Source organism: Xiphias gladius, chromosome 4 (genome assembly GCF_016859285.1).
Source record: "Xiphias gladius isolate SHS-SW01 ecotype Sanya breed wild chromosome 4, ASM1685928v1, whole genome shotgun sequence".
Lineage (NCBI taxonomy): Eukaryota > Metazoa > Chordata > Actinopteri > Istiophoriformes > Xiphiidae > Xiphias > Xiphias gladius.
The window spans coordinates 11,380,148-11,405,280 of record NC_053403.1 but is presented as its reverse complement, the minus strand read 5'-3'; the positions used below and the strand labels follow the sequence as shown (position 1 = coordinate 11,405,280).

At 42.0% G+C, this 25,133-nt stretch overlaps 2 protein-coding genes and 1 long non-coding RNA gene across 3 annotated transcripts; 2 read left to right on the top strand and 1 right to left on the bottom strand.

Annotated features, from left to right (window-relative positions):
* Positions 1–379: 379 nt before the first annotated feature.
* Positions 380–1,660, top strand: LOC120789317. Its single transcript, XM_040125975.1, has one exon. The coding sequence runs from the start codon at positions 380–382 to the stop codon at positions 1,658–1,660; it is 1,281 nt and encodes a 426-aa protein (XP_039981909.1).
* Positions 1,661–5,950, top strand: LOC120789316 (the record flags this gene model as incomplete). The annotated part of the gene is given in 2 exon segments (XM_040125973.1): positions 1,661–5,660; positions 5,663–5,950. Coding segments are annotated over 2 exon segments (4,143 nt in total), but the record flags the coding sequence as incomplete, so codon positions are not given.
* Positions 5,951–22,224: 16,274 nt separating this feature from the next.
* Positions 22,225–23,857, bottom strand: LOC120788901. Its single transcript, XR_005707319.1, has 3 exons — positions 23,547–23,857; positions 22,467–22,576; positions 22,225–22,314 (listed from the first exon to the last, which is right to left on the bottom strand). It is a non-coding gene; the product is annotated as an uncharacterized LOC120788901 (long non-coding RNA).
* Between the last annotated feature and the right edge of the window lie 1,276 nt (positions 23,858–25,133).

Here is a 25,133-nt window from a genome sequence, read left to right as displayed (position 1 = left end):
GGATACAATAGAGTCCTGCAGCACTAGCCAACCATTGTCAGGCACAAGCAGAAAAGCTAGCAGCACAACACATAACCAGCCAACTCCAGCAAGGGAGGAACAGATAACCCCGTTCGCAGACCGACGGGCCAGAGAGAGAAATAGGGAAGTGAGTGAAGATGAAAGGACACAGAGGTTAAAGAAAGTTCAGCAGAGGCAGACAGAGCAGGAAAGACAAGAGGAACTGATACAACAAGAACAGATTGCGCTCCGGCGAGAGCTAGCGGCTAGACAGAGAGAAGAAATAGGAAGTTGCGGTGCATATAGGGAAGGTACAGAAAAGGCCACAATGAGGGCTTTCGGACAATGGGAAGGAGAAGAAGAAGAAGTAAGGGTCAGAATGCAAGTAAGAGGAGAATACAGGGACGAGATAGAGGAAGAATCACTTCGGGATCAGGTACTACGTATAAAGTGTGACAAGCTGGTGAATGAGGTGGATCAAGCGCTGAACACAGCTGCTAGTCTGACGGATGCCTTAGGACGACGTAGGTCCGAAAGACTGAAGAAGAAACAGGAACAGGAACAGGGAGTAGATGGACTCCTGTTCCAAGCCCCATTGACAGTGACCCCTGGACACAGAGACCGTTACAAGCCGTTTACCATCGGGGACTTACAATCTATTGTGGATAAATTGCCACCAGTCTCTGAAGGTGGTAATATGTGGCTGAGCAAACTTGACTCCCTGACTGCAGGACAGACCCTAGCTCTAGGAGACTTTAGGGCAGTAGCTGCACGATGTATGACCCCTGGTGACCTAAGAGATGTCGAATATGATGCAGGAACCTCTCGGATACCTGACGAGAATCCTTTTACAACAAACAGCACCAAAATAGGCACGGCCATGCGCACTAAATTTCCTCTGCCAAACGCTGCAGCCATGCCCAAAATGCGCTGGGACTGCAAACAGAACCCACGCGAATATATCAATGAAGCCAAGGAACTGTGGGTAAAGCACACAGGTTGTTGTCCGGGTAACCAGGGTTCGCAGACCGAATGGTTCCGGCAGGCAGTGTTGAAAGGTGTTCCTGACACAGCCCAACAAAAAATGCGTGACAACCCGGACATGCTGGGCTGTGAGTCCCACGTGTGGGAGAAACACCTTATACATTATCTAACAGCTGCCCAGGACAAAAACCAACAGGATCAGGATGAGTTGCAGGATCTGAAGGCCCAGCTGCTTAAATTACAACTTAATGAGGCCAGACAGAAGGTTAGCGATAAAAAGAAAAACAAAGGAGACCAGCAGGCTAAATTGCTTATGGCTACGCAGGTAGAACCTGAAAGCTGGGACAGCGGTAATGGTCAGGCTTATCCGGACCTGTACCCCACCCCTCCATGGGGGCCACAACCATCGAGAGGGGGAGGTAGACCTTATAGAGGGAGGGGAGGTTCGCTGAGGGGAGGATTCCGAGGTAACATGGGGCGTGGGTCGTACGGAGGGAATCGTGCTTGTTTCATCTGCGGTGACCCCAACCATTGGGTTCGCGACTGCCCCTGCAAACCACGACCACAACGAGGCAGCCCCTACCCGAGAGGAGGGAGAGGAAATGGACTGCCACATGCTGTGCATCAGCCAACACCAAGCGCTACTCAGTTCCCCGCCTGGTATGATTTTGAGTGACACACCCCACAGAGCCGCCCTGACAAGTACCTAACGGCAGAACCGGTGCTGTCAGTCACTGTGGAGAACACCACGCTGCCCTTTCTAGTAGATACTGGTGCTACTGTATCTACAATAAAGACTGTGCCTAAGAACTCTTTATCATCTGACGTAATAACGGTGACAGGTTTCTCTGGGGTGTCCATTACTCTGCCATATACCAAACCACTTCCAACCACAGTGGGAAGACAGACTATGATGCACTCTTTTGTCTACTCTCCTGCAGTCCCGTCTAACCTCCTGGGGCGGGATTTGCTGACCCGAATGGGAGCCTCTATTCTCTGCACACCAGACGGTCTGACAGTAACTTTTCCTGACGGCACGCAGATACACTGTAACACCGCCTCTACCCTCTCCAGAGGCCAGTTCCTCATACAGCCAGTAGGGGAGAAAGCTGCTGACATCTATTGGGGTTTATTACGCAGTGAAACAGCAAAGCACGAGGGCATCCTGTCGGCCTACCTCCATTGGAAGCCCTGGATTTCTCAGCTACACCCTTATGTGACTCCTCCTGATCCCCTACACGTAACCCTATTCTATGACAGGCAGAGTTCCGAATGGTATGAGAGTCAGTTTTCAGAACAGATCGAGGGACATGAATGGACTATTCACACTAACTGCATTTATGTGGCAAGAGTAGGGGTTGTAGCAGGAGTTGACCTTACAAACGAGCAACAGCAATGGTACATGATGGGTGAAGAGGCGGCGCCTCACGTGTCGCTCGCCCTCCATCCTGATCATCAGCCTAAAGAATTAGGGACGATCGTGAGAACAGCATTAGCACAGACAGATTGGCAGGCTTCAGCCGTGCCCCACGTGCACTATTCACCTAAAGCCGAAATTTACAAAATTCAGATCACTTGTAACGACACTGCCTTATTGGAACATGTTCAGGTCTCCAGACACCATGGTAGGGAGAAAACTGATCACCCCGACACAAGCACCATGCTACAGGATCTCCCTAACACCCTGTGGGCAACGGGACCCACGGACGTGGGTCTAGTCGAATGTGAACCTATTTCTTTCCAGCTTAAATCTCCAGAACCGATTTGGATCAAACAGTACCCACACAAACCAAGGGCTGAAATAGGCATTGCAGATACCATTACTGGCTTGTTACAAAAGGGGGTCTTACAACCATCCACCTCGCAGTGGAACACGCCTATTCTTCCAATCGAAAAGAAAAACACTGGTAAATTTCGAATGGCGCATGACCTTAGGGCCATCAACGCTGCACTGTCGACCGCCACTATTCCAGTTCCCAACCCGTATGTGGCTTTGACAAACCTTGAACCCCAACACCAGTGGTTCACTTGCATTGATCTGGCAAACGCTTTCTTTTGCCTTCCGCTAGCTGCGGAGTGCAGGGACATCTTTTCGTTTACCTACCAAGGTCAGCAGCTGACTTACACCAGACTTCCCCAGGGTTTTGCTCTTTCACCGGGAATTTTTAATCACGTATTAAAAGACATGTTAGCAGACTGCGACCTGCCTCCTGACACCACCTTGATTCAGTACGTGGACGACCTCCTACTCGCTGCCCCGACTGCCTCGCTTTGTTTGACGGCCACTCGTTCTGTGTTGGCGCACCTTGCAAAGAAGGGATTCAAGGTTAGCAAGGAGAAATTGCAAGTTGCACGCAGGGTAGTCTCATTTTTGGGAAGACAGATTTCGCAGAAAGGGTCAGGATTATCCACGCAGCACAGAGACACCATCTTGCACCATACAAAACCACTCACCGTCAAAGACATGCTTTCCTTCCTAGGCCTTACTGGCTACAGCAGGAATTACATTCCTGACTACACCAGCCTCACAACACCCCTTAGGGACATGATCAGAGAACATGGCATGCGCAACCTCACTGCCCAGCTTAACTGGACGGCGCAGGCTGAAGAGGCCTTTATCAAGTTAAAACAGAGCCTCGCGACGGCATCAGAGCTCGCCATTCCAGACTATACTGCCCCGTTTTTTCTTGATGTTTCTGGAACAAACCTCTGTGTAAACGGGGTATTGTTCCAGAAAAAAGGGGGAGAGAGGAGAGTTCTGATGTACGTCAGCACAATGCTGGACAACATGGAAAAACGCCACCCAACTTGCACACAACAAGTAGCTGGCATTGCAAAAATCATTCAAAAAACAGCACACATCGTCATGGACCACCCTCTACACGTTCTAACAACACATAGCGTAGTGGCATATGTTCAATCCTCTGCATTTACACTCACACCACTGCGTCAAAGACGCATTTGCAACATATTGGAAGCACCAAACCTCACGTTCACACACGAAGGCATCAACATGGCAGAACAGATAGGATCAGGAGAACCCCACCAGTGCACAGAGAAAGTTCAGAAGGAGGAAAAGGTTAGAGAGGACTTACAAACAGAACCATTGACAGACGCAAGACAGTTGTTCACTGACGGTTGTTGCTACAGACATGACCAAAATGGCTTGATCTCCGCGTACGCAGTGGTAGAACAGACGGAACAGGGAACACGCATACTGAAAGCAGAAAAACTCACAGGACCGCAATCTGCTCAGAGGGCAGAAGTTGTAGCAGTCATTGAGGCTCTCAGAATCGGTCAGGGCCAGAACATCAACATTTACACTGACTCAGCGTATGCGGTAGGAGCAGTACACGTAGAGCTACCACAGTGGTTAAGGACTGGTTTCCTCACAGCGGCCAACAAACCCATTAAACATGAAACGGAGATGAAACAACTGACAGAAGCACTGATGCTTCCGAAACGAGTTGCAGTAATCAAATGCAAGGGACATGATAAAATGCAGAGTAGCACTAAAACAGGAAACGACGCGGCAGATGCAGCAGCGAAACAAGCAGCAGGCTACAACCACAATTTGGTAATGCTGTGTGCAGAGACAGAGGCAGTGAAAACAACACACAACACTGACACCGGATTAGAGCAGATTAAACAGGAGCAAGACAAAGCCTCTCCACAGGAGAAAACATTACTGATAGCTAGAGGATGCACAAACGTGCAGGGCATGTGGAGAGGACCGGACGGCAGGTTAATTCTGCCCCCTGGAATCAGACAAACTGCCATTGCAGAAGCACACGGAGTAGGACATGTGGGAGTGGCGCAGATGATGCGAAATTTGGAGCATTGGTGGCATCCATTTTTGAAAGATATGTGCAGACACCATGTGAACACATGCGAGGAATGCATGCGTTACAACGCCAGGCCGACAGTCAAACCTCACCCAGGTCACTTCCCATTGATAGCAAAAACAGGTAGCGAAATCATCATTGACTACACAGACATGGTAATGCCAGTCAGGGGCTTCCGGTACCTGCTGGTGTGCATCGACGCCTATTCAGGATGGCCAGAGGCGGTCCCTACAAAGCGCGAAGATAGCAAAACAGTGATCAAATTCTTAATCAATCAGTACATTCCACGACACGGGTTCCCTGAGAAAGTAAGATCAGATAATGGTACACATTTCAAAAACAAAGATCTCCAACAGGTTGAACAGTTGCTTGGGCTTAAGCACAAGTTCGGAACCGTGTACCATCCCCAATCACAGGGCAAGGTAGAAAGAATGAATCAGACTCTCAAGACTAAATTGGGCAAAATCTGTGCACAGACCAAAATGACTTGGTTAGACGCCCTGCCCCTAGCACTCATGTCTATTAGAAGCTCGGTAAACCAGAGCACGGGATTCACTCCCCATGAGTTGACTACAGGAAGAGCATTTCCTGGACCACCGACAAAACTGACAGGACTAGGACACGACTCTCAAACTCTAACTCCAAAGCAGTATTTCCATGAATTACAGAGTCTCGTTGCAGCTTTCGCAGAACAAGTAGGCGAGCGAGCAGGAGGAAACGAAACGACAACGCCAGAGACTGAGTGGGTGTTACTGAGGGTCATCAAGAGAAAGTGGACGGAGCCAAGGTGGACCGGACCCTACAAAGTCACGGAACGCACCTCCCATGCTGTCGGCTGGATGGTAAAGGTGACACCTGGTATCATTGGAGCCAATGTGCAGCGGCTGACGCGCCAACCAGGTCACTGAAAGAAACACACAGGGCTCTGTGTGAAGACAACGCTGGAAAGACCACCAATCAACAAGGGACAGAATAATTCCCTGGTGGCAATAAGGGTGAGGTAGTCTAACCAATAACCCTGAGAAGGGAAGGAGTGAAATAGCGTCCTTCTCCATCAAGTGGCGTGCCAAGCCACCAACCAGGATCATCGAGGAGTATGAGGAAGTGAAGAAATGAATGAGCCACTCATCGATTTCTTTGTTTTATGTTGGATGTAGGTCTTTGATCACTAGACTTATTACCACTACTGTTGAAGGTCGTATCCCATCACATCAGATGATGTCCCTGCTCCACGCAGAGGAGGTTGAAATGTGGGATTTTGAGGGTGTTCCTGAGTTTAAGGATTAATTCAATGAGATAACAATTTTGTTCTTTTATGTTTTTTCCTTTTCAATGTTGATCTCGTAAACGAGATCAAAAGGGGGATTTGTGGGTATTCAATATTTGTTGTGTTATCTATTGTGCCTTATGTTATATGCAGCTACATGTAAGCCAAGAAGAGATCACACTTCACTGATCAGCAGGAATCACAGAAACACAGGACATGACCCCAAAGGTCAAGGAATCAGGAAACAGGCACAAGCCATAAACCACAAGGCGGGCTTTACGTTACCCCCCATTGGGCTGACTGAAACATACAGCATATAAAAGACACACACATAGAGCTCAAGTCAGATCTCTTCATGGTATTGCTGCTTGTGCAGACCTGATTGATCTCCGCTCTCTGCAGACAGCGAATAAATACTCATACTTATTCAATTGAGTTTCCGTACTTTGTTTCCACATCTGAACTGGGAGAGACTGTGGCAGAACAGGTCACAACAATGGTGGCTGAGTCAAACAATACATGCACAGAGCCCAAGAAAAATGTCCCACTCTGTTGGACAATAAAGTTAATTTAGAGATTAAACAGTAGTTAGAAGTTATTATACTATGATGAAAACAGAGTAAAATTAAGAGTATATGGGTCAGACCTTCAGCGCATAGGTGTACCAAGCAACTTTAGGAGACTCAATAACTGCAGCCGCTCATTGTAGCTAGCAAGGACAAGACTGAATGCCTGTGTTGATGGTAGTGAATCGTCAACTAGCTGTAAGCAGCCACTGATGGGCTGTGCAAGTCTGAACAGGAAATGCGTGAAGACTTTGGCAGCCAATATGGATACAAAAGTCTCCCTCGATGTGTGTGGGAAACATGCCAGTAAGTAGTCGGAGCCATTGTAAAATACATTCTTATTGGAGTTGTTGAGGTTCTGTCATTTAGCTCTAAAGGTCTGGAAAAGCTCAGGACATTGTAACACAGTTCTCTTCGTGAGGGCTCGTGTTCTGTTTACTGCCACAGAAGAGAAATAAATCTGTTAATCATATACAGTGGCCTCTCTCTGCTGGCATGTGTGAAGGCTTATTAAGATTACCAGCAAAGAACCCAACTCAATTAGCTTAAAACTAGAGGTTTTTCTGGCCGCTGTTCATAGCCACCTTTTTAAATAGTTAGCAAGACAAAAGCCACTTAAAACTGAAAAAGGATTCTGGAAAATACCACATATTAATAAAACTGAAATCATATGAAACTTTATTTCCATAAATGATGTGGCTTAGTGTAATTATTTTTTTTCTACCCAATCATCTAAAAATTAATGCTGTCTGTTGGTTTGATTTAGGGGGTGGTTCACTGAGACAGATTTTTTTGAGGTGAGTATACACACATATACACTCACTTGTTGACATGATTACTACGGTTTTGTTTGTCTGTGATGAGCAATAAATAAAGGATTACTACTCATTAAATGTTTTTAGGTGTAGTTTTTCTTTAAATCATTGGTATTTAACAATGCTATCCAGCTGTCACCGATTTACAATGTTTGGAATGGCAAAACAGTTATCCGGCAAGTTCATTATTTTGATTGATATTTTGATTAAGACCACTTTACTCCTGGCCTTCGGTCATTGACGCTGCAGAACCAACTAAGAGAAAAATACCTAATAATTAAATGAACGATCATTGCAATGATGCCTGCAAAGAAGAATTTAATTTGTATCGATCTTTTTTTAATTTATAAAATAGTAGCCCAGCATCAATAAAGCCAGAAACTGCTACTATACAGATAAATTGTTCATCAAGGGAAAGAGCTGGGGTCATACAGAAAAGATACATACAGAACAGGCAGTAAGTGGCAATGATGTATTTTGGCCTTCTTCCATGGAAGAAAATTGGATTGTCACTGCCAAGTCACTGCCTTGGGCTTGCTCTCCAATCTACAAAGCTGCCACTGATATACTCACTTGTATTGAGGTTCTTCAAAAATGCATGATTTGTTATTTTGTGGCTATCTAGACCACAGTTTGGAAACAGTATGAGCTAAACATCTTGATCTCTTTTTCCTATGAAACTGGTGTGAAACAGATTTCCTCCTCAGAGAGAAAAAAAGATATTTTCTCTCCAGATAAATGTACCATTACGGTTGCTTCTTATCCTTTCCTTTCCTTTCTCATCGTATTTATTCAATGGAAATGCAAAACAAAGCGGGCAAAGTCAAGTCCTTTCTTCATGCTCCCTTTTGACTAGTGTGTGATGAAGCGCCTAAGGAAACTGAAACTGGTGTATGCTACTAACGCCATCACATCTTTTCTTTATGCAAAATATTTAACCCCCCCCGCTTAAGAGGGTTTGCTTGTTCCTTGTGAGTCCAAGCATAAGATAGATAGAGCCTGGTTTCATGAATAAACAGCAGTAGAATACCGTCATTTATACAGCCCACAAGTCTCAAGAGATCTCTGCGGCTGTGCAATGTTACCAGGCTAGGATTAACTTGTAGGATCTATTCATGCTCTGTAACCAAGGGAGCTCTAAGGCACTTGTCTGAAATGTAGATAAAGAATGTCACCGAGCCATGATTGCTAGAGCAACTGCACACACACTTACGAACACACCACACTCAAAGAAAGAATTGAAACAATGTCCACATCAGCCAACCATGACAACCCTGACAGGTAATCTTGGGAGAGCAAAGAAAAGGGCATTCAATATGTCTCTGCCTTGAGTCTGTGTGAGTGTAAATATGAAGATGAGAAGTGGATTTGGTCATGTTGGTGAATGGAAGACCCAAAGGCCTTGCTCAGTTTGGGGACCCTCAAACCTCAAATTAACCTTCAATGAAAAACTAAGGCAGGGAGGAGAACGATGTACACATAAAAGATGTGTTTTTAAATAATCTTACAATGCTATTATTAGATTGTGAAAAAAAAGCCCAGTACTCATAATCATAATTTTAATATTACTCATATTACTTTTCATATAAACATATATAGGGTATGTTTTTCTGCATTTAAAGAAACGGGTTTGCACCGAGACATTCACAATATAAGCATCAGGTTATGTCATGGTACATGCAATAAAGGGGCCCTATAAACTGTCTCCATGTCTTACATCCCAATCTTAATGCCAAGACATTTGATCAATTTTCTCTTCCAAATCAAAAACAAACACTATCAATTCTTCCTGTGCAGACAGAGGATGCTGGTGTTAATTCAGCTGAGGCTCATCTTCCACAATTTTAGACAGTCACAATGTGACTAATAATATCATAGTGTGATATTATTATGACGAATAGACATCAGTGTAGAGTATATTTGTTTCCACACAAGCAAGAACATCAATTTACATGGTTAGAAAATGAAGCTAGAAGAAAAACATCACTGTATTATTTTCCGTGGCCCTCAGCACTCCATGCACACATAACCACACACGCACATATGCACACGTGGTATATACCGACACCCACACTCACACTCACAAAAATAGCAAAACTCAACAACGACAAATTAGTTTGCAGAAATCCTTCTGTTGGTGAGGAATGAGGTGTGTCATCTTTTTCTACTATAATGGCCAGCAAGGCGGTCGGAGCCCATCACATCAGCATGAAACAGTTTGACAAAAACAGCTAAATAAAACAGCAGGCTCGCAGCCTCAAAGACCACACCACACATTGGGCTTGGTCCTCTGCTACTCAACAACTTGGCTGGAAAACAAAAAAAAAAAAAAAACACTGACACAGGGGTGTGCAGGTTTTCACACCGCAGAGTACACAAATGCTCCACACAGTGAATCATGCACACACTAGGCCAAAGACAGCCCTGAAGTGTGCTTCACTTGGGAGTGGATCAGAGAAAAACACAACAATTTGTCATTTAGTAGTGGCTGGCAAGAGGGAAACTGGATAGGTACTATATAAGCTGACTATATAAGCTAAAAAATATATGTGTACAGTATAAATACGTTGGTCTGCGTTCCTGTCTGTATTTGTGTTTTGATTTTATTCTGGATGTGAACATGCAAACACAACCACATGAAATTGTATGTGTGTGATGTATACACTCAGTATGTTCTCCTGTTTATATTTCTGAGGCTTTTCTTACGCTAAATTCTCTATTGTTTTGCAGAGAAATTTTTTATTTTTTTTCCACCATAGGCCAGAAAGTGACCAGCAGCATATTGGAATGAATTCGAAATGGTTCCCAGATTCCATGCCAGAATATCAGGTGTCACCATGACAACCTGTTCTGACGGACCCCATCATTGGGCAGATTACCATGGATCAGTGTTAGCAGCTGCTCTGATTGAATTCAGCTGGGCTTTCTGATGCATTCTGTTGTCTCTGGTAAACAGTGGTTTGTACAGTGTCAGACAGAGATAATTCTGTACATGGGGGGGGATTAGCCTAAATCAATAAAGACCAGACACTGTGAGCATGTTATGGCAACTGGCATCTATCTTACAGAGGTGCGTTTTTTTCACATGTGCGTTTGCCCAGGTTTTGTTTCACAATCAAGGGGAAGAATTAGCTTTATGGATCCAGAAGTAAATCTGTGGATTATTATGTAACAAATGAGGATACACAACAGCAAATAAAATCACATTGTCACAGATTTAAACCTTAAACCCAATGTGTATTTGCCATTGTCTGTCTAATTCAAGAGAACTGAACAGATTCTCATTCATGAAAAAAACTGAAGTTATAATTAGTCTTTGAATGTGCCAGTTAAAAATTCCAGCCATTGTATGCAATCCAGTTTTTTGTCTGGCATCCAGTGAAAAAATAAATAAATAAATAAATAAATAAAAAGAAACTTCTTTACCTAACACTAAAGCTTCATCAGCAAGTTGTAGTCCAAGTCCTAACCCTTATCATTTAACCTTTCAAGCAAGACTACTGTGGCTTTTCCACATGTGATGTAGCATCACCAGATTGCTCTCACTCGCCCTTTGCCACTTGAAAGATGACGAAAGATTACATAAATGACGACTACGGAAGAGTTTCTTGGGGCTGACAACAAAGAAACCAGCACACATAACACCTCCAGTAGATAATTAAAAATTCAAGAATTCAAGTCTACCACTTGTTATGGTAGTAAGTAGTGCCCATATTGGACTGTGAAAAATTTAGAAACTTAGTCTAAGTAGATTGTTTTTTTATTGTGGGATTATGTGATGCACATTCGAAGTCTTTTGTAGCTCTTGGCTACAGGTTTGTGCTTATATTGGCAGTATGGAGTAGTTGTGAAGACATTTACAGGACATACACTAAATAGTCAAGCACTATCATGGAAACATTATCATTTCCTTGGATAAGAGTGTGGAGGTCTGGACCACTGAATAAATGTACTGGCTGTTCATTTTCTACCTGTATCAAGGACAGCAACTTGTACTTTCTATATGTACTTTGAGGGTGGCTTTTACAAATACACTGAGATCATCTCTTCAGCATTTTGTTCACGCATGGAAGAGCAAAATGGAGGCAAAAGTGGGGAAAGTGAAGGAATCAATGCAAGAAAGTGAGAGAAATGTGGGAGAGGGATTAATACAATTTCAGCAGGAGAGATGTGAGTTTGAGGTTGGTGGAGGAAAGTGAAAAGGGAAAATAAAAGGAGAGATTCACTAATGCAGGGGATAGATATGGCCCACTGGGTGATTCCCAATAAAACACTCTGGGCCAACTAATTCACCTGCAATCATTTACCCTACAGTAGGTTTGATCACAGGCACAAAGGCTGTATGGTAATCAGCGTGCAGAGGAAATAAGACTCTCTGCTGAATACATGCAGAGACACGTGTGCACACATAGATTACATAGTGCAGGCACTTGCTCATTTTCTCTCCTTCTCAGTCTCTCACAGAAGCCCCCGCTCAGAGTTTCTCAAGGTCATAAACAATTTTTGTTTCTTTCCTGCTGTGACATTGGCGTTTTTTTTCCATGCAATGTGATAATTAACAATTAACCTTTAATCAACAATGCTTGTCAGAGCTCACACTTAACATGTCCATTAGTTTCATGTCAGTGCACAGCCAATAGTAGCAGCCTTAACACATAATATCTCACATAATCCAAAGAACACAAAGTCTGACCTTCTAGCTATTGAACAGATGATTAACCTTTATGCTCATTTAGCCTTTGGTTCGCTTCATTACTTGATGAAATTTGAATTACAAAGCTGAAATCATGTTCCAAGAGCGCTCCCTAGAAATCCATAGCTAGGCTCTCCCTTGAAAACTATCATCTAATGTGAAAATTAAAGCCATCGACATGTTTTGTCTTAGTTGGAAAAAAAATAAATAAATTCAGCTGGAGGTTTGGTTTGGAAATTGTCAGTTCAAACTTTTGTTTGAAAAATCTCCTGGCATCTTGAAAAACCTCTTGGCCTTTAGTATTTGTCTTTTTATAATTCCCAGTGCCAGAAGCTATGCATTCTGATTGTTCAGGCGCAGAAGGAGCCCATATTAAATGGTTCTTCAAACCTCTTCGCAAGATCCAGAGTTTGACAAGGAATTCTCCAAAGCAGATGTTGTTTTCAATTCTTAATGGAAAGACTGAACAGATAGCTCCCTGAGTAGAATTCACAAAACCCCAAAGCCATAGACGTGTACTACACCTAAACAATATTCACGCCCACAACTGCACACACATAAAAAAAGCTCTCTGTAGCATCAAAGCACACAACATATAAGCTAATGAAACTGCATCCACATTACTGATCACTGGGCAGTAAACAGGTTTATGTTATATTTAGCTGTGTGCGCCACTTTTGCACTTTGGCTTGTCCCTCATCAACAGAAAACAGTGGGCAGTAAAAGACAAGGCTGGCAGCTCTGGTTCAGCTGATGCCAGTGTACAGCATCTGTTGTTCACCTGCGGATTTTTGGAACAAAAACAAGGTGTTGGGTTGTGTCATCCCAAGCCTCTTCCTGTGAAAGAATAACCTGCTTTCCAACTGCAATCTGTATCATAAACTGAAGCCTGATTCCCAGCTAATTCTCATTAGGGCTACATCAATGGAAGGGATCGACGAGAAAACACAGAAGGGACCTTAATCGAGTTTGGTTTTTATCTTTTCTTCAACATGTATGTTTGGGAGGTGAGGCACTTTCCCTGGCATCTCGTCATACATGAATAATGAAATAAAGAGATGTAGGGGGAGCAAGGGAGTAAAATTGGGACTGAGATTCTAGCTCATGAAAACGAGAAACAAAAAATATACACTTTCATCTCCCCACAACTTAGTACGGAACCAATACTGTACACTATTCGTTTGCTTTGGTCATGGACTACACTTTTGATCCAAACAATCAATTTATGTGAAGGCTACCTTGAACCAGGAAATGTACCCTAATCTTAGTCAGCACTTCTTCCCAATTCCTTCACTGTATCAAATTTTGTATTATAACCTTGCTAAAAAGGGACATTATTTTGTTTCACAGCCCACTGTCACACCTGACGGTCAAAAGGATATTTGACAGATGAATTCTGCTGGTTTTCTGCAAGGGAATTACAGTATGGTAAACTGAGAAAGATGTTATGTAGATCATAAACAAACATTTAGATGTTAAATCAAAGATGCAAGTTGTCTTGGAGTAAGGAGGGAGCTTAAATTTAACTAAGAGCAACCAAGGGAGCTTGGGAACATCTGCAGAGAGTGGGTTGAAGAAGAAGAACAGGGAAAAAAGCAGGGAAAATAAGAGAGGAACAGCTCGAGGAAATAAAGAAAGGCAAGAGTTTTAGCACCTCAAGTTGCACAACTAGACAGGAGCACTTCTAACCGGCATCCACGGGAAATGCCAATTAGAGAAAATGAAAAATGGAGGCCAATGATGGATAGCTCATGTACTCAGATAATTGAAAGCATTACTTCTTCAGTTATTATTAAAAACTCAAGCAGAAGACTGTCTTTGTCTCAGATCACATACTGTATTACAACGCCGAGAATATGAGTGAGGAATATGAATCAAAAGTCAATCAGTATTCAATTATTCATAATAGAACTGATTAAGATGGGCTGAATCAGAGGTGGCTGCCACCAGCTGTAAACTTGATACTCTACTTACCTTTCATTTCTCTTTGGTTTTGACTACTATATTATTTCTGCTTATATTGTAGAATCATTGCTACTTCCCTTCCTGTTTTGATTTTTGTGCTCTTCTTTGGTTTTGCACAGTTTTTCTCTTCAATTTAATTGCTATTCTTTCTTCGCTCCAACTGTCAGGTGAAAAGTTGTATCTTAAAAGCCTTGCTTTAGGCTTTTTAGCCGAGCTTTTTAACGAAAGAAATAAAAAATTTTCTTGCAGCTTTGCAGTATTCAAAAACGCATTCACACTGATATGCACACACACAGCCATTCACACTCTTTAGTGACAAGTCAAATGAGCTCTCATTCAAACTCCGACTTACATTATTCACTGACATCTTCTTCCTTGTTTCTCAGGTGGTAGCGTAGTTACCTATTTCTTTGACACGACAACTCTCCTTCCTCCCATCACCGTGCCAGCTGAATTTGACAGGCTCTTTAATGGCCTCTGTGAGTTGTGTTTTGATTATTAGCACCCCATTTCTCAAAATGAATATGCATAATCTAAGAATAACCTGGTGAAAAGCCTTACCCCATGCAGCCTTATCTAAGGATCAAGCTTCTCGCTTCTCCTGTTGAGGAATCAGATACTCTAAGTATACTTTAAGCGAGGATCTCGTAAACTTTCATTTAAATAAATGTCTGTTAAGTCACTATCTATTACTGAATGAGGTAACACAATGGTAAGTGAGCCTATGGTCCACTGATATCGAAGTATCGAAATATTTATATATTTGCAGTATTATGACCTGGGTGTCTGCGGCGACAGTCCCAGAAAAAAATCATGTATTAAGTTAGTCCTAATGCAAACTGAACAATTCTCACTGACGCAGCTTCCCAAAAAAAAGCATATAACTGGCGAAGTAGTATTTATGATGTAGTCACAGGAAATGCAATGTGTTTGTCAGTGAGCTTAGCACTTACTGCTATTATTAATCAAAAATGCATCTACAAAACGAGACAACAGTCATTTTCAGCATTTTTGGACAGTGGATCAATTTAAAATTTTCCAGGGAGTAGTGGAACAAGAAAGAGCATCCACAGTGAGCTGTTAGATGAAGAACTGCAGGCGATAGGCTGCACACCTCCAACTTCTCAGCGAGGTAACCAACTCCTTTCACTGTGCCCTGCTGTTTGCGGACTCATGCCGTGTGCAGCATAAAATGAGATCCCAGTTGCTCACAGAATGATGGAAAAAGGCCAATTACTGCCTCAGTTCTTTACTAAAATGACAAGTTTGTTTTGCTGCCACCAGAATTCTGTGACCTGCATTATTAAACCACATTTGCTGTTACCACAAGGAACTACAGGTGTCACCAAATCAACCAGGGCTGAAATCTTCAAGATTGACTGTTAGGCTTTTGCAAACTGATGATCACACTGACCATCAAGAGTTGAGGAGACGATTGCCATGTGCTGATGCCCAACGTATTTATGACTTGTATAAAAATCCTCATCAGTCTTCTCTGGTGATCCACTAGTAATGCCCCAGTTATTAGTTTAAATTTATAACTACCTGCTCCCTCTAGTGTATTTTCTGTGTGTCGGAAGCTTCACACAGTTGACAGAGGCCCTGCTCCAGCTCCAGCTGTCATTCAGCTCTCTCTGCTCTCTACTCTCACAAGCTGCTGTTAAATCACAGTTTGGGAAGGGAACCGTTAACTAGGCAGAAATAAAATGATGAACATGATGTTAATCAGTTTGAGAAACTTTGCTTCTTGACTTAATATAGTTAAATTAATCAGCTGTGACACTATATACAATCTAATATAATGAGACTGCATTTTATCTACTGACAAAAGCATTGCACTGTGCACTGTGAGGAAAGTTAACGTTATGGGGAAAAACAAATTAAATTTTGATTCTAAAACATTAAACATCTACCGCAGATAAACCAAAGCTGAGCTGTTATTGTTATATTGCGGACTCGTCGGACCAAGCCTATCTTGAGCTGCTATAAAGTAGGAACCACAGGTTTTACTAATAACATTAACAATGGCTTAAATGTCCTGGTAAGCCATGACAGTGTGTCAGTCAGCTGGAACAATACCAGGAACCTGAAACTGTGCCCCTGTACAGGGGGGGGAGACAATGCCTCGACCATTTCAGGTAATGGCAATCGAGCACAATGACGACAGAATGATCTGAAAATACAGATATTCGACCCAACCTAACCTCTCTCTCTTGTCTCCCAGTCTCTTCTGTAAAGCACTTGTGATAAGGCTGTACTGTATGCTGCATTTATAGTCTGTTCATAAACTTGATAACATGGGTTTACTACAGAGAACCATTAAGAGGACAGACAAGATGTAATTTCATATACGCATCCTCGGGCTTATTTGGAGCATGTAACTGAACCTGTCTAGCATGGAGACGTAATCATCATTGGATTTTCTAGTAGCAGGCATATTTGGTTTTATAAACATGAAGAACATTGTGTAAAGCCAGGGTTTCAATCACTCTTGTTTGGGGCATTTCATGAAAGCGGCAATGAGCAAAACACCTGCAAGCACATTTAGCATGCCAAAAGTTCAGCCCCATTTAAACATCAGAAAACCATCTGCATACTAAACAACTATCATTATGCAAAAGTGATTAAAAATCATTGTGCCTTTGGTACCAGAAACTTTTTTGCAATTTCACAGTACCCTCTCCATTCTAATTTCAAAAATATGGACCACATACCTCCAGGTCACAGTTTCCTTTCACTGAATCCTCTAAAATTCATCCAAATCTTATACAAATTGGATTCTGCATTCAATATATTTCTTTCATCAATATGCTGGTGTTGTGGCAACTGGCCTCTGTGCACTATGTCCAAGAGCAATCTTTTTATAATTCAGAGTATTTCTAATTCACAATCGTTAGGATTGTGGCAGAGGGGTTGTGGTGCATCAGCCACAACCTGTCAGCCACAGAGGTGTGATGAGCATTAGATTTGCCTCTGGCACATGGTTTATTATGAAAGTAAAGGGTATTAAAAAACATTTGGGATATTTTGCCACAACTTTCTAGGGCTGTCACTTTTTCCAAAAATCAAGCTCATATTAATTTGAAGTGACACACAATCCCTCAGTACCAATGGAGCGCATACCCTTGCATATAAATCTTGCTATCTTATCAGTGAGGGCATTTTGACAAGCTTCTGGCATGGAGCCTGGTGAAGGTGAGTGTGCCGAATAGTAGGCAGTCAGACGAGGCTGTGCACTTGACAATGCTCCGCTTGTCTGCGGTGCCTCTGCTGCTCACTTGGGTGGCAAGCTAGCAGATGAGTCCGCAGATTTGTTGCAGTGTAAGACAGCTGCTTTGTACAAAATCGACAAACAGCCTTATCTTTGTTGGAAATTTCGCCATCTACGTTGCAGAATCCGAAATAGTTCCACACACTGCTTCTCAGATGCTTTGGTGTCATGACTGTCCGCCTCGACAGCTTTGGTCGCTAGTGTCCTCCATTCTCATAGCAAACAACTTAACATAACTAGCTTAGTTTACTGATAGGTCAACAGTGCATGCCATAGGTCAAACTGAGCGCCCTCTGATGGATCACAAGGCAAAATACTTCAAACAGTCTGCTGTGCTTATAGACTGTAAATTTTGAGTTCGAACAGGTCATTACAGTTCAAATATTAACTTTTTCCCCTCACACTCCAACGAATGTTCTAATTTTGAATAAAAAGTTACAGCCCTAGAACTTTCAGACTCACACATAATGTAGACGGAAACGTGTAAATCAAACTGCTATCAGTCTGCACAAAATGGGCATGGCTACTGTGATTGGTAATTCTTTTTCCTTTAGACGAGGTCCAGTTTGTATTTTCTCTCTACAACCAATACAAAATGCCCATCAAATTTCATTAGCGCCTCGTCTTCTGTGTTTACAAGTGGCCTGACTGGTTCATACTGTTATTGTGGCAGCAGGGCTCTAAATACTGTGAGCAGGAATGCCAATGATCTGCATGAAGCTAATGGTCTATGCTGTATATGAAACTAGGAAGATACTGACTGACTACCTTCAAATCACCCACTGCTCCCATTTCAGACACACCAATTTCAATTTGTCTCCTTTCAATAGTCCTTGGCGCTGACCAGGAATCATGGATGAGGCTGTTATATACAGTTACAGGTGTGGGACATTCAATAGTCTTAAAAAGCTTGTTACAAGTCCTATTCTATCCAACCATCTCCCCCCACCTTCTTTACTCGATCCTGCATTTCAACAATGGCATAGAAAGGGTATTGAGCACTTCTGACGATCTTTTATCAATTACAACTTTGCATCATTTGAACAACTTTGTGAAAAGTTCAGCATAACGAATACCCATTTTTTCAGGTACCTGCAACCCAGATACTGTATCCACTCTCAGATATCAAATTTCCCTGAGGCACCTGGTACAAACACTGCTGATGCGTTTCTTAGTTTACACCCTGTCACAAAAAGGTTTTAATATCCACTATCTATGACAAGCTTGCTGGTATGAGACATGCCTCTCCTGACAGAATTAATACTGCCTGGGAGCAGGATCTAAACATTTCTCTGTTGGACAACGTATGGGATTTAATTTTCAACCTAGTCAATTCAACATCCCTCTGTGCCCGACACTGTCTGTTATCGTTTACGGTTGAGGACAGGGCCCATGTGTGCAAAGCCAAACTATCTTGTATTTACCCAGATATGAATCCTCGCTTTGACAAATGCAGCAACGATGGTGACGGAGCTTCAGAGCCTGAAGAGTTTGATTCCTACAATGAACAGGAAAATCCAAATAACAGGGATCCGTTTGAAGATTGGTAAGTGTATTTATTTTACAAAAACAAAAAACTTTGTTTTGCAATATCACAGACCTAAATGCTGTTCCTATTTGCAATGCATAAAATCAATATGTTTATCAATAATCATGAACTATTTGTTTGACAAAATTATCCATTAGTAAAGATTTACTCTGTGTAAAAGCTATTTCCTTGTGTTAAAGTGAGCTTCACTTACAAATAGCATAGAAATGTAAAGGCCATTGACTATTTTATAATACTGTTCTGGGCAGATGAGATTTTGTCTTTCATATATATATATTTTTTTAATTTATCTGTGTGTGTGTGTGTGTAAGATTTTAAACTGAATGTAAAATTGTGGAATTCTCTGTTCAAGCGTAGAGTGTAGTGAGTGAGTGAGTAAGAGATAAAGTTGAGTTTGTGTTGAAATTACACCATTGGTTGGCTGGCAAGTGTTGGGCGTTTCCAAAATTGGCAAATAAGTGATTTTTTTTTCAGAGAAAGCCGCCAGTATTGCCCCGTGAGCGCAAGGTTGGGCATCCTCTCCGCAGGCACACCTCTCATTCAATAGACCGCACAGCAGCTGAACGACATGAACGAGCTTCTAACTTTCTCTCTGAGTGATCATTTTATAAGTAAATATAGCCGAAATCACAGCACAACCGTTGGCTTTAACTTATGTGTATGGGGATTTTGTCAGACAACATTGAGGTTATAAAATGAACAGCAGCAGCTTGGAAATGGTTTGGAAGTGACTGCTGGTTAACTTGGGCCTTAACGGGCCGCGTTTCAGTCACTATCTTATACTTGTTACGTTGTTGACAACAGAAACAGAAAAACATGTATATGAGAACTGCTTTATTAGGAATTCTGCTGTATTAAATTGCTGTATATGTGAGGAAAGAGAGTAGGAGAGATGCAACCAGATAAAGGGCTGAAACCGACTGACACCAGGCAGAATGCAAATATGACGCAATGATGTCATGAATACGCTAATTAGCATTATTACATTTTGCGACCTTTCGAGCAAGCTTTAGATACTTTCCACTGAAAGAAGTTGTTCACAGTGGTTGCGGTTTTCAACAATGTCCTCAATTTCGCACATTGACCATAAGCGGTCCAGCCATATACTAGGTTTTGACCTAGTCTTGTTTCACTGCCCACTGAGCCACATGCAGCATTTCTCCAGCAGCCACACCTGTAAATAGGTAAATGTTGTAAATAGTGTATTTTTTTCTTGTGTGTTTTCTGTGTTTTTTTTTAATGTATAGTAAATATTTGGTAAAAAAAATTTAAATACTGGTGTAATACTTTCATTTGCAGACATCCAGTGAAGCTTGATATGTAGTAAGTCCCTCTAACATTTGGTGAAAGTAGTGACAACAACACTTCTACTCAAAAGATAAGTTAAATTTAATTTTAGACATTTATTATACATGTATCTACTATTTCATTCAAAATGTGAAAAAAGTGAAGGGGTCTGAATTCTGTCTGAATGCACTGTAAGTGTAAAGAGGGATGATAAATGTTAGCAAATGACTGGGTGGCAATGACAGACTTGAAATATGAGCACAGAGGCAGGTGACTGATAACACAAGGATGACATTACGCTCAAGAAAAGAGGGAAGCTATGAGAAATTAGTGAAAATGAATATAAAAAAAAAAAAAATCAAAAAAAAAAAATCTAACAATTATAAAATGTGAAAGGAGTAACACTAGAGGGTCAAAATTTGAAAAGCTGTGGTGGCTCTGTGCCATACTAATGCTCTTTTTACACCAACATTAGTGCATATATGAAAGTTGTTTAAATGCAGGTATACCTGCAAAAAAAAAAAAAAAAAAAAAAAAGGCGTTTGACTCCTTTCCCATTGCCAGTAGACGAGTTTATCTTTTTCATGGCCGTTACTTTTTTATATCTTTTACTTCAGTCTCTTCAAACTCAACACATGCAGAGTTGCATACGAAGAACGAAATAACTGTTGTTGCATGTTGTTCCCGTAAACTGTAAAAAACTATAAACGTTCCTGGCTATTTACACGGCAACATCTGGGCAAAACTTTGCACATCCACTCGGGTGTAATGTTTCCGTCACTGCCAATCAGAAATGGAGCCGTTAGTTACCTGTGACTACATCAGAGTCATCTGACCTGGGAATGACCCTTTCCCACTGAGGACCAAAGCCAGATGTTGGTGGGTGTTAGTGGGTTTTTTGTCCAGTGTGAAACGGGCTTTTATGCTGGCTCCTAATGAAGTACATAAAATGGATATAAGAAAGCATACCTGAAAAATCCTCTCTGTTTCTTTATCTTTTAAAGTCCACAGAAGAAAATGGTGATATGTGACAAATGCCCAGAATAATCCCTAAAGAATCTAAAGTGAAAACCCTAAGTTAATGCCAGCCAGAAGAAGGTCCGGTGCAGTTAGCTACTTAAAATTAATTGTCAAAGAGAGAGTTAATATGGTGCTAATGCTAACTCACCATGTGCACTCAGCATATTGTGGAGATCCGAAGTGCGCTGAGGACAATAAACTTCAGCACAGAGTACAGCAAGGGAGCTATTAAAGTTGGATGGTTCATTAGGATACAGGTTTGACTCTAGTTTTTGTAAGCTGGAATATTTATGTAGAGGACTACTGTGTCAGCATCACAGAGATTCAACTGCTGACATTATAGCAATAATGAAAATAAAAACTGGCTTTCCTCCTAATCTGTTTTAATTTTTTCTCTCTAGGTTGCTTGCCTTGTACTCATCCCTTCCTCTCTTTCGCTGACACCATCTCTCTGGGGATCCACCCTGTATCCCATATCCCACACAGGTCATACAGTGTCCTGCCTCCACACTCATCAACATATGCCTCTTGCCAGAGGCGGCTACCCGCCAAGACACCCATACCATCGGCACCAGCTCTGTCGCTGCCTGCCAAGCATCTGATCAAAGGCGACAGCTGTCAAACGGATCTGCATGCCAGCCAGTCCTGCTGCATGAATGAGAAATGGGCAGAGGAAGGGAAGAAAAAAAAACATCCAGCACCACCACTGTCCCATCAAGAAAAATGGTCTGATTGGTTGTGGACAGCAAAAGTCATACGCCCAAAGCCTGTAGGAATTGTCATAATCTGGTTTTACACACAGCAAAGAGAATAATTAGCAGATCACAGATGGTGATGCTCGGAAGAGTATAAGGACAAGCAAATGAAATAGATTAGACATTGTCTGGTATCCTGTGAGAGGCTAATACACACGCAATAGGAGAACCTGTAATGCAGTTTAATTCTGCATGTAGAGCAGATCACTGACCAGGCCAGGGGAAAGGTTTGATCGCCAGGGAGGTCGCATATACTAAGCAGGACGCACCAGGGGCAAATGTGGAACAGTGGAATCCCTGGATGATTCAACGCATTAAAACAGACAGAGAGCAGAGGGATTTAAGACATTCATTGCATCAAACCTTTTGTCAAGTTCTTCATGACGCCCCTAAATTTTCTAGCTGTGCCCTTTATAGGCACCAATGAAGTTAACTGCTTAGTTACTTACCTTTGCGTGCATGTGTAACTGGTCTGGTCTTCAACACCTTGCAGCAAAATCTGTTTTTTGAAGTTTGGAGAGTCCAGAAGCGGTTGTCTTTCCAATTGGTTGGGTTTATTCTACATAAAATGAAATGAAATGAGTATAGTAGCTGCAGATGCTGGGCCTCTACATGCACACCTCTTCTCAGCAAAGCTTTGAGCTGAAAGAGCAAACACACAAACTGTTCGCTATATTCAGCTCTCAATAATTTTATCAAAAAAGTCAGTAAGTTCAATTTGTGGAGTCAGTAAGTTCAATTTCACTATACAATAGTGGCTAGCTTTTATAATGAAACTGAAAATTAACAACAAATGTGTCAATCCATGTCAAATCGACAGAGGCCTCCCGACTGACCACCTTGGATTTGCGTCATACTCTATGTAAATAATGTCACTGTACCCAACAACTAGTGTGCAAAATTTTCCACTTGTAAATCTAGTTTCTGAGATATAGAGGTTTTTTAAAAAGGGGTCGTGGCCCTAAGAAACAAACGTTGCTGTTAGTTTTGCAAGTATTTAGTCATAAACCAGAGCCTTAGACATACTAAAATTTTGACCTGATGACGGGGCTACGTCCAAAGTCATTAAGATTCATCCTCTGGGGACCACGAACGTCTGTACAAAATTTAATTGCAATCCACCCCACGGAAGCAGATCTACCGACTGGCGGAGCGAACAACCAACCAGAGGACACGGACATCCCCGGGGTCACGCCCACGCCCACAGGTTCGCTAAAAAAAATGAAGCGTGAAACTGAAACTGCAATACAAACGAATGGGGAGAGGCCATAAACTTAACATAGTAAATAGAAACTGAATGAGAAGCAGTTTTAGAAGATAATGGGCTCCTGGGCTGTGCCCCTTTGAACAATAGAAAATAACCGAGGATGCTACCTAGTTAGCCGTTAGCTTATCTTCGAACTAGCACGTTACAACAACATGCCATACTCAATTAACATCTTTAAAATTAGACACAGCAACACTGGACCACACCGAGAACCCCTGGAAATAAAATTTTATCGCAATTTTAACACCCGGCACACACTCACTTTTTTTTTTCAGAGAAACTTCCAGCTGATGAAGGGAGAGTTACGCAAAATCAAGTTGCCTTCGGCACTGATTCAAGACCTCAGGGGGCAGGTCACCGGACAACGTCGGTCATTAACGCGTTCATATGGGAAGACTTTAAATTTTAAACCAAAAGACAAACTATCTATATTGAAGGAAATTTCTTTGGTGACTTATTTCGCGGGGGGGGAGACAATGCCTGGCAGGCGCACAATAACAAACACCACATTTAGTCCAATTTTGAGGAGATATTTCCAATATGGCGCAGGACTTTCGATCACTGGCCGGTTGGCGGTCGGACAGCACTGTGCTCAGTGCTTCCACCAGTGGTCGGGAAACGAAGTATAAGAAAACTAGACGTAGTCTCAATATAATATAAACTAGTTAAAAAGGTTAAATAGATTATTATTTAGCGACATGTTTGACATAATGGAGGCATACACTCAGTTGCCAGATTATTAGGTACACATAGCTATAACTAACTTAGTCTAATACAGCAGTGCTGCAATAAATCCTCCTCCATGAAGGTTATAATGTTAAGTTTGTGTCGAAACTGTTTTATAGAGGTGTTGATGCAACTGTATAATCACACTGGAGGATGTAGCCTGTGGTGCTGTTGAACCGTTATTACATTATAAAGACAGGTGTACGTTATTCAGCCTACCCTCATTGATATAAATGGGGCGGACAAAATAATGTGAACAGCTGTCAGTTTAACAGAATACAGCCTCCAAGATGACCACAAAGTAAGCCACATTAGTTTTAGCTAGGTGTACTCGATAAACTGCCAACTGAATCAGTGGGTCTCCTGGTTGTGCTACTTGGTGACATAAAACGATATTTAAATGTAAACTGGGTAAACAAACCTTTTGATAAATAAATAGGATTTACTATATTGGCCTTTTTTTTTAATCTAATTTTTTAAGCCAACATGGACAAGAAAACCTTAGTTGCTCAGCAGAAGTTAAATTTGAACATCAACTGGGTAACTCCATCTGCTGAGGAAGACAGAAAGGAAGACTGAAAGCTCCACAGCAACTGAGTGGGATTGTTTTCTCAGCTGTTATTTTATTTAAGGTCAGAAATGAAGTTTCGGTCTCAACATCTGAGCCAACATGGATGACGCAAAGTCCTCAGAAATGCTCAGATTAACGGACATGACAACCTCACAGCTCCATCTGCTGAGGAAGATCATGATAAAATTAATGCTCCAGAACAATTACTAAATCGACCTTGAGTTAAGATCATTTTGTGAACTTTTTGATACAGGTTACAGCATAGCTTACTGCGCCCTCACTGTACAAGTAAGACTGAGGACATCTGGAGGGGTGCTGTTAGTTAGAGTTCCCCGAGGTTCAGTCTTCCATGCCAGCGAGCATCTATCAGTGCCTACCAGCTCCAAGGGTGCACTGTGCTGTAGCTGGGCCCGACCTTTGACCTCCATTTGGAGGGCCAGAGAATTTCACTTCCATTGTTATCATATAATTATGAAAACATCCACAATATGAGCTGTGCTTTTGTTGTACAGGAGAGCGCTAATTTTTGCTCTGTCTACCAAGCAGACTGCA

Coding starts and splice junctions, on each gene's coding strand:
- LOC120789317 (XM_040125975.1), top strand. CDS start 380: ATGCAAGTAAGAGGAGAATACAGGGACGAGATAGAGGAAGAATCACTT.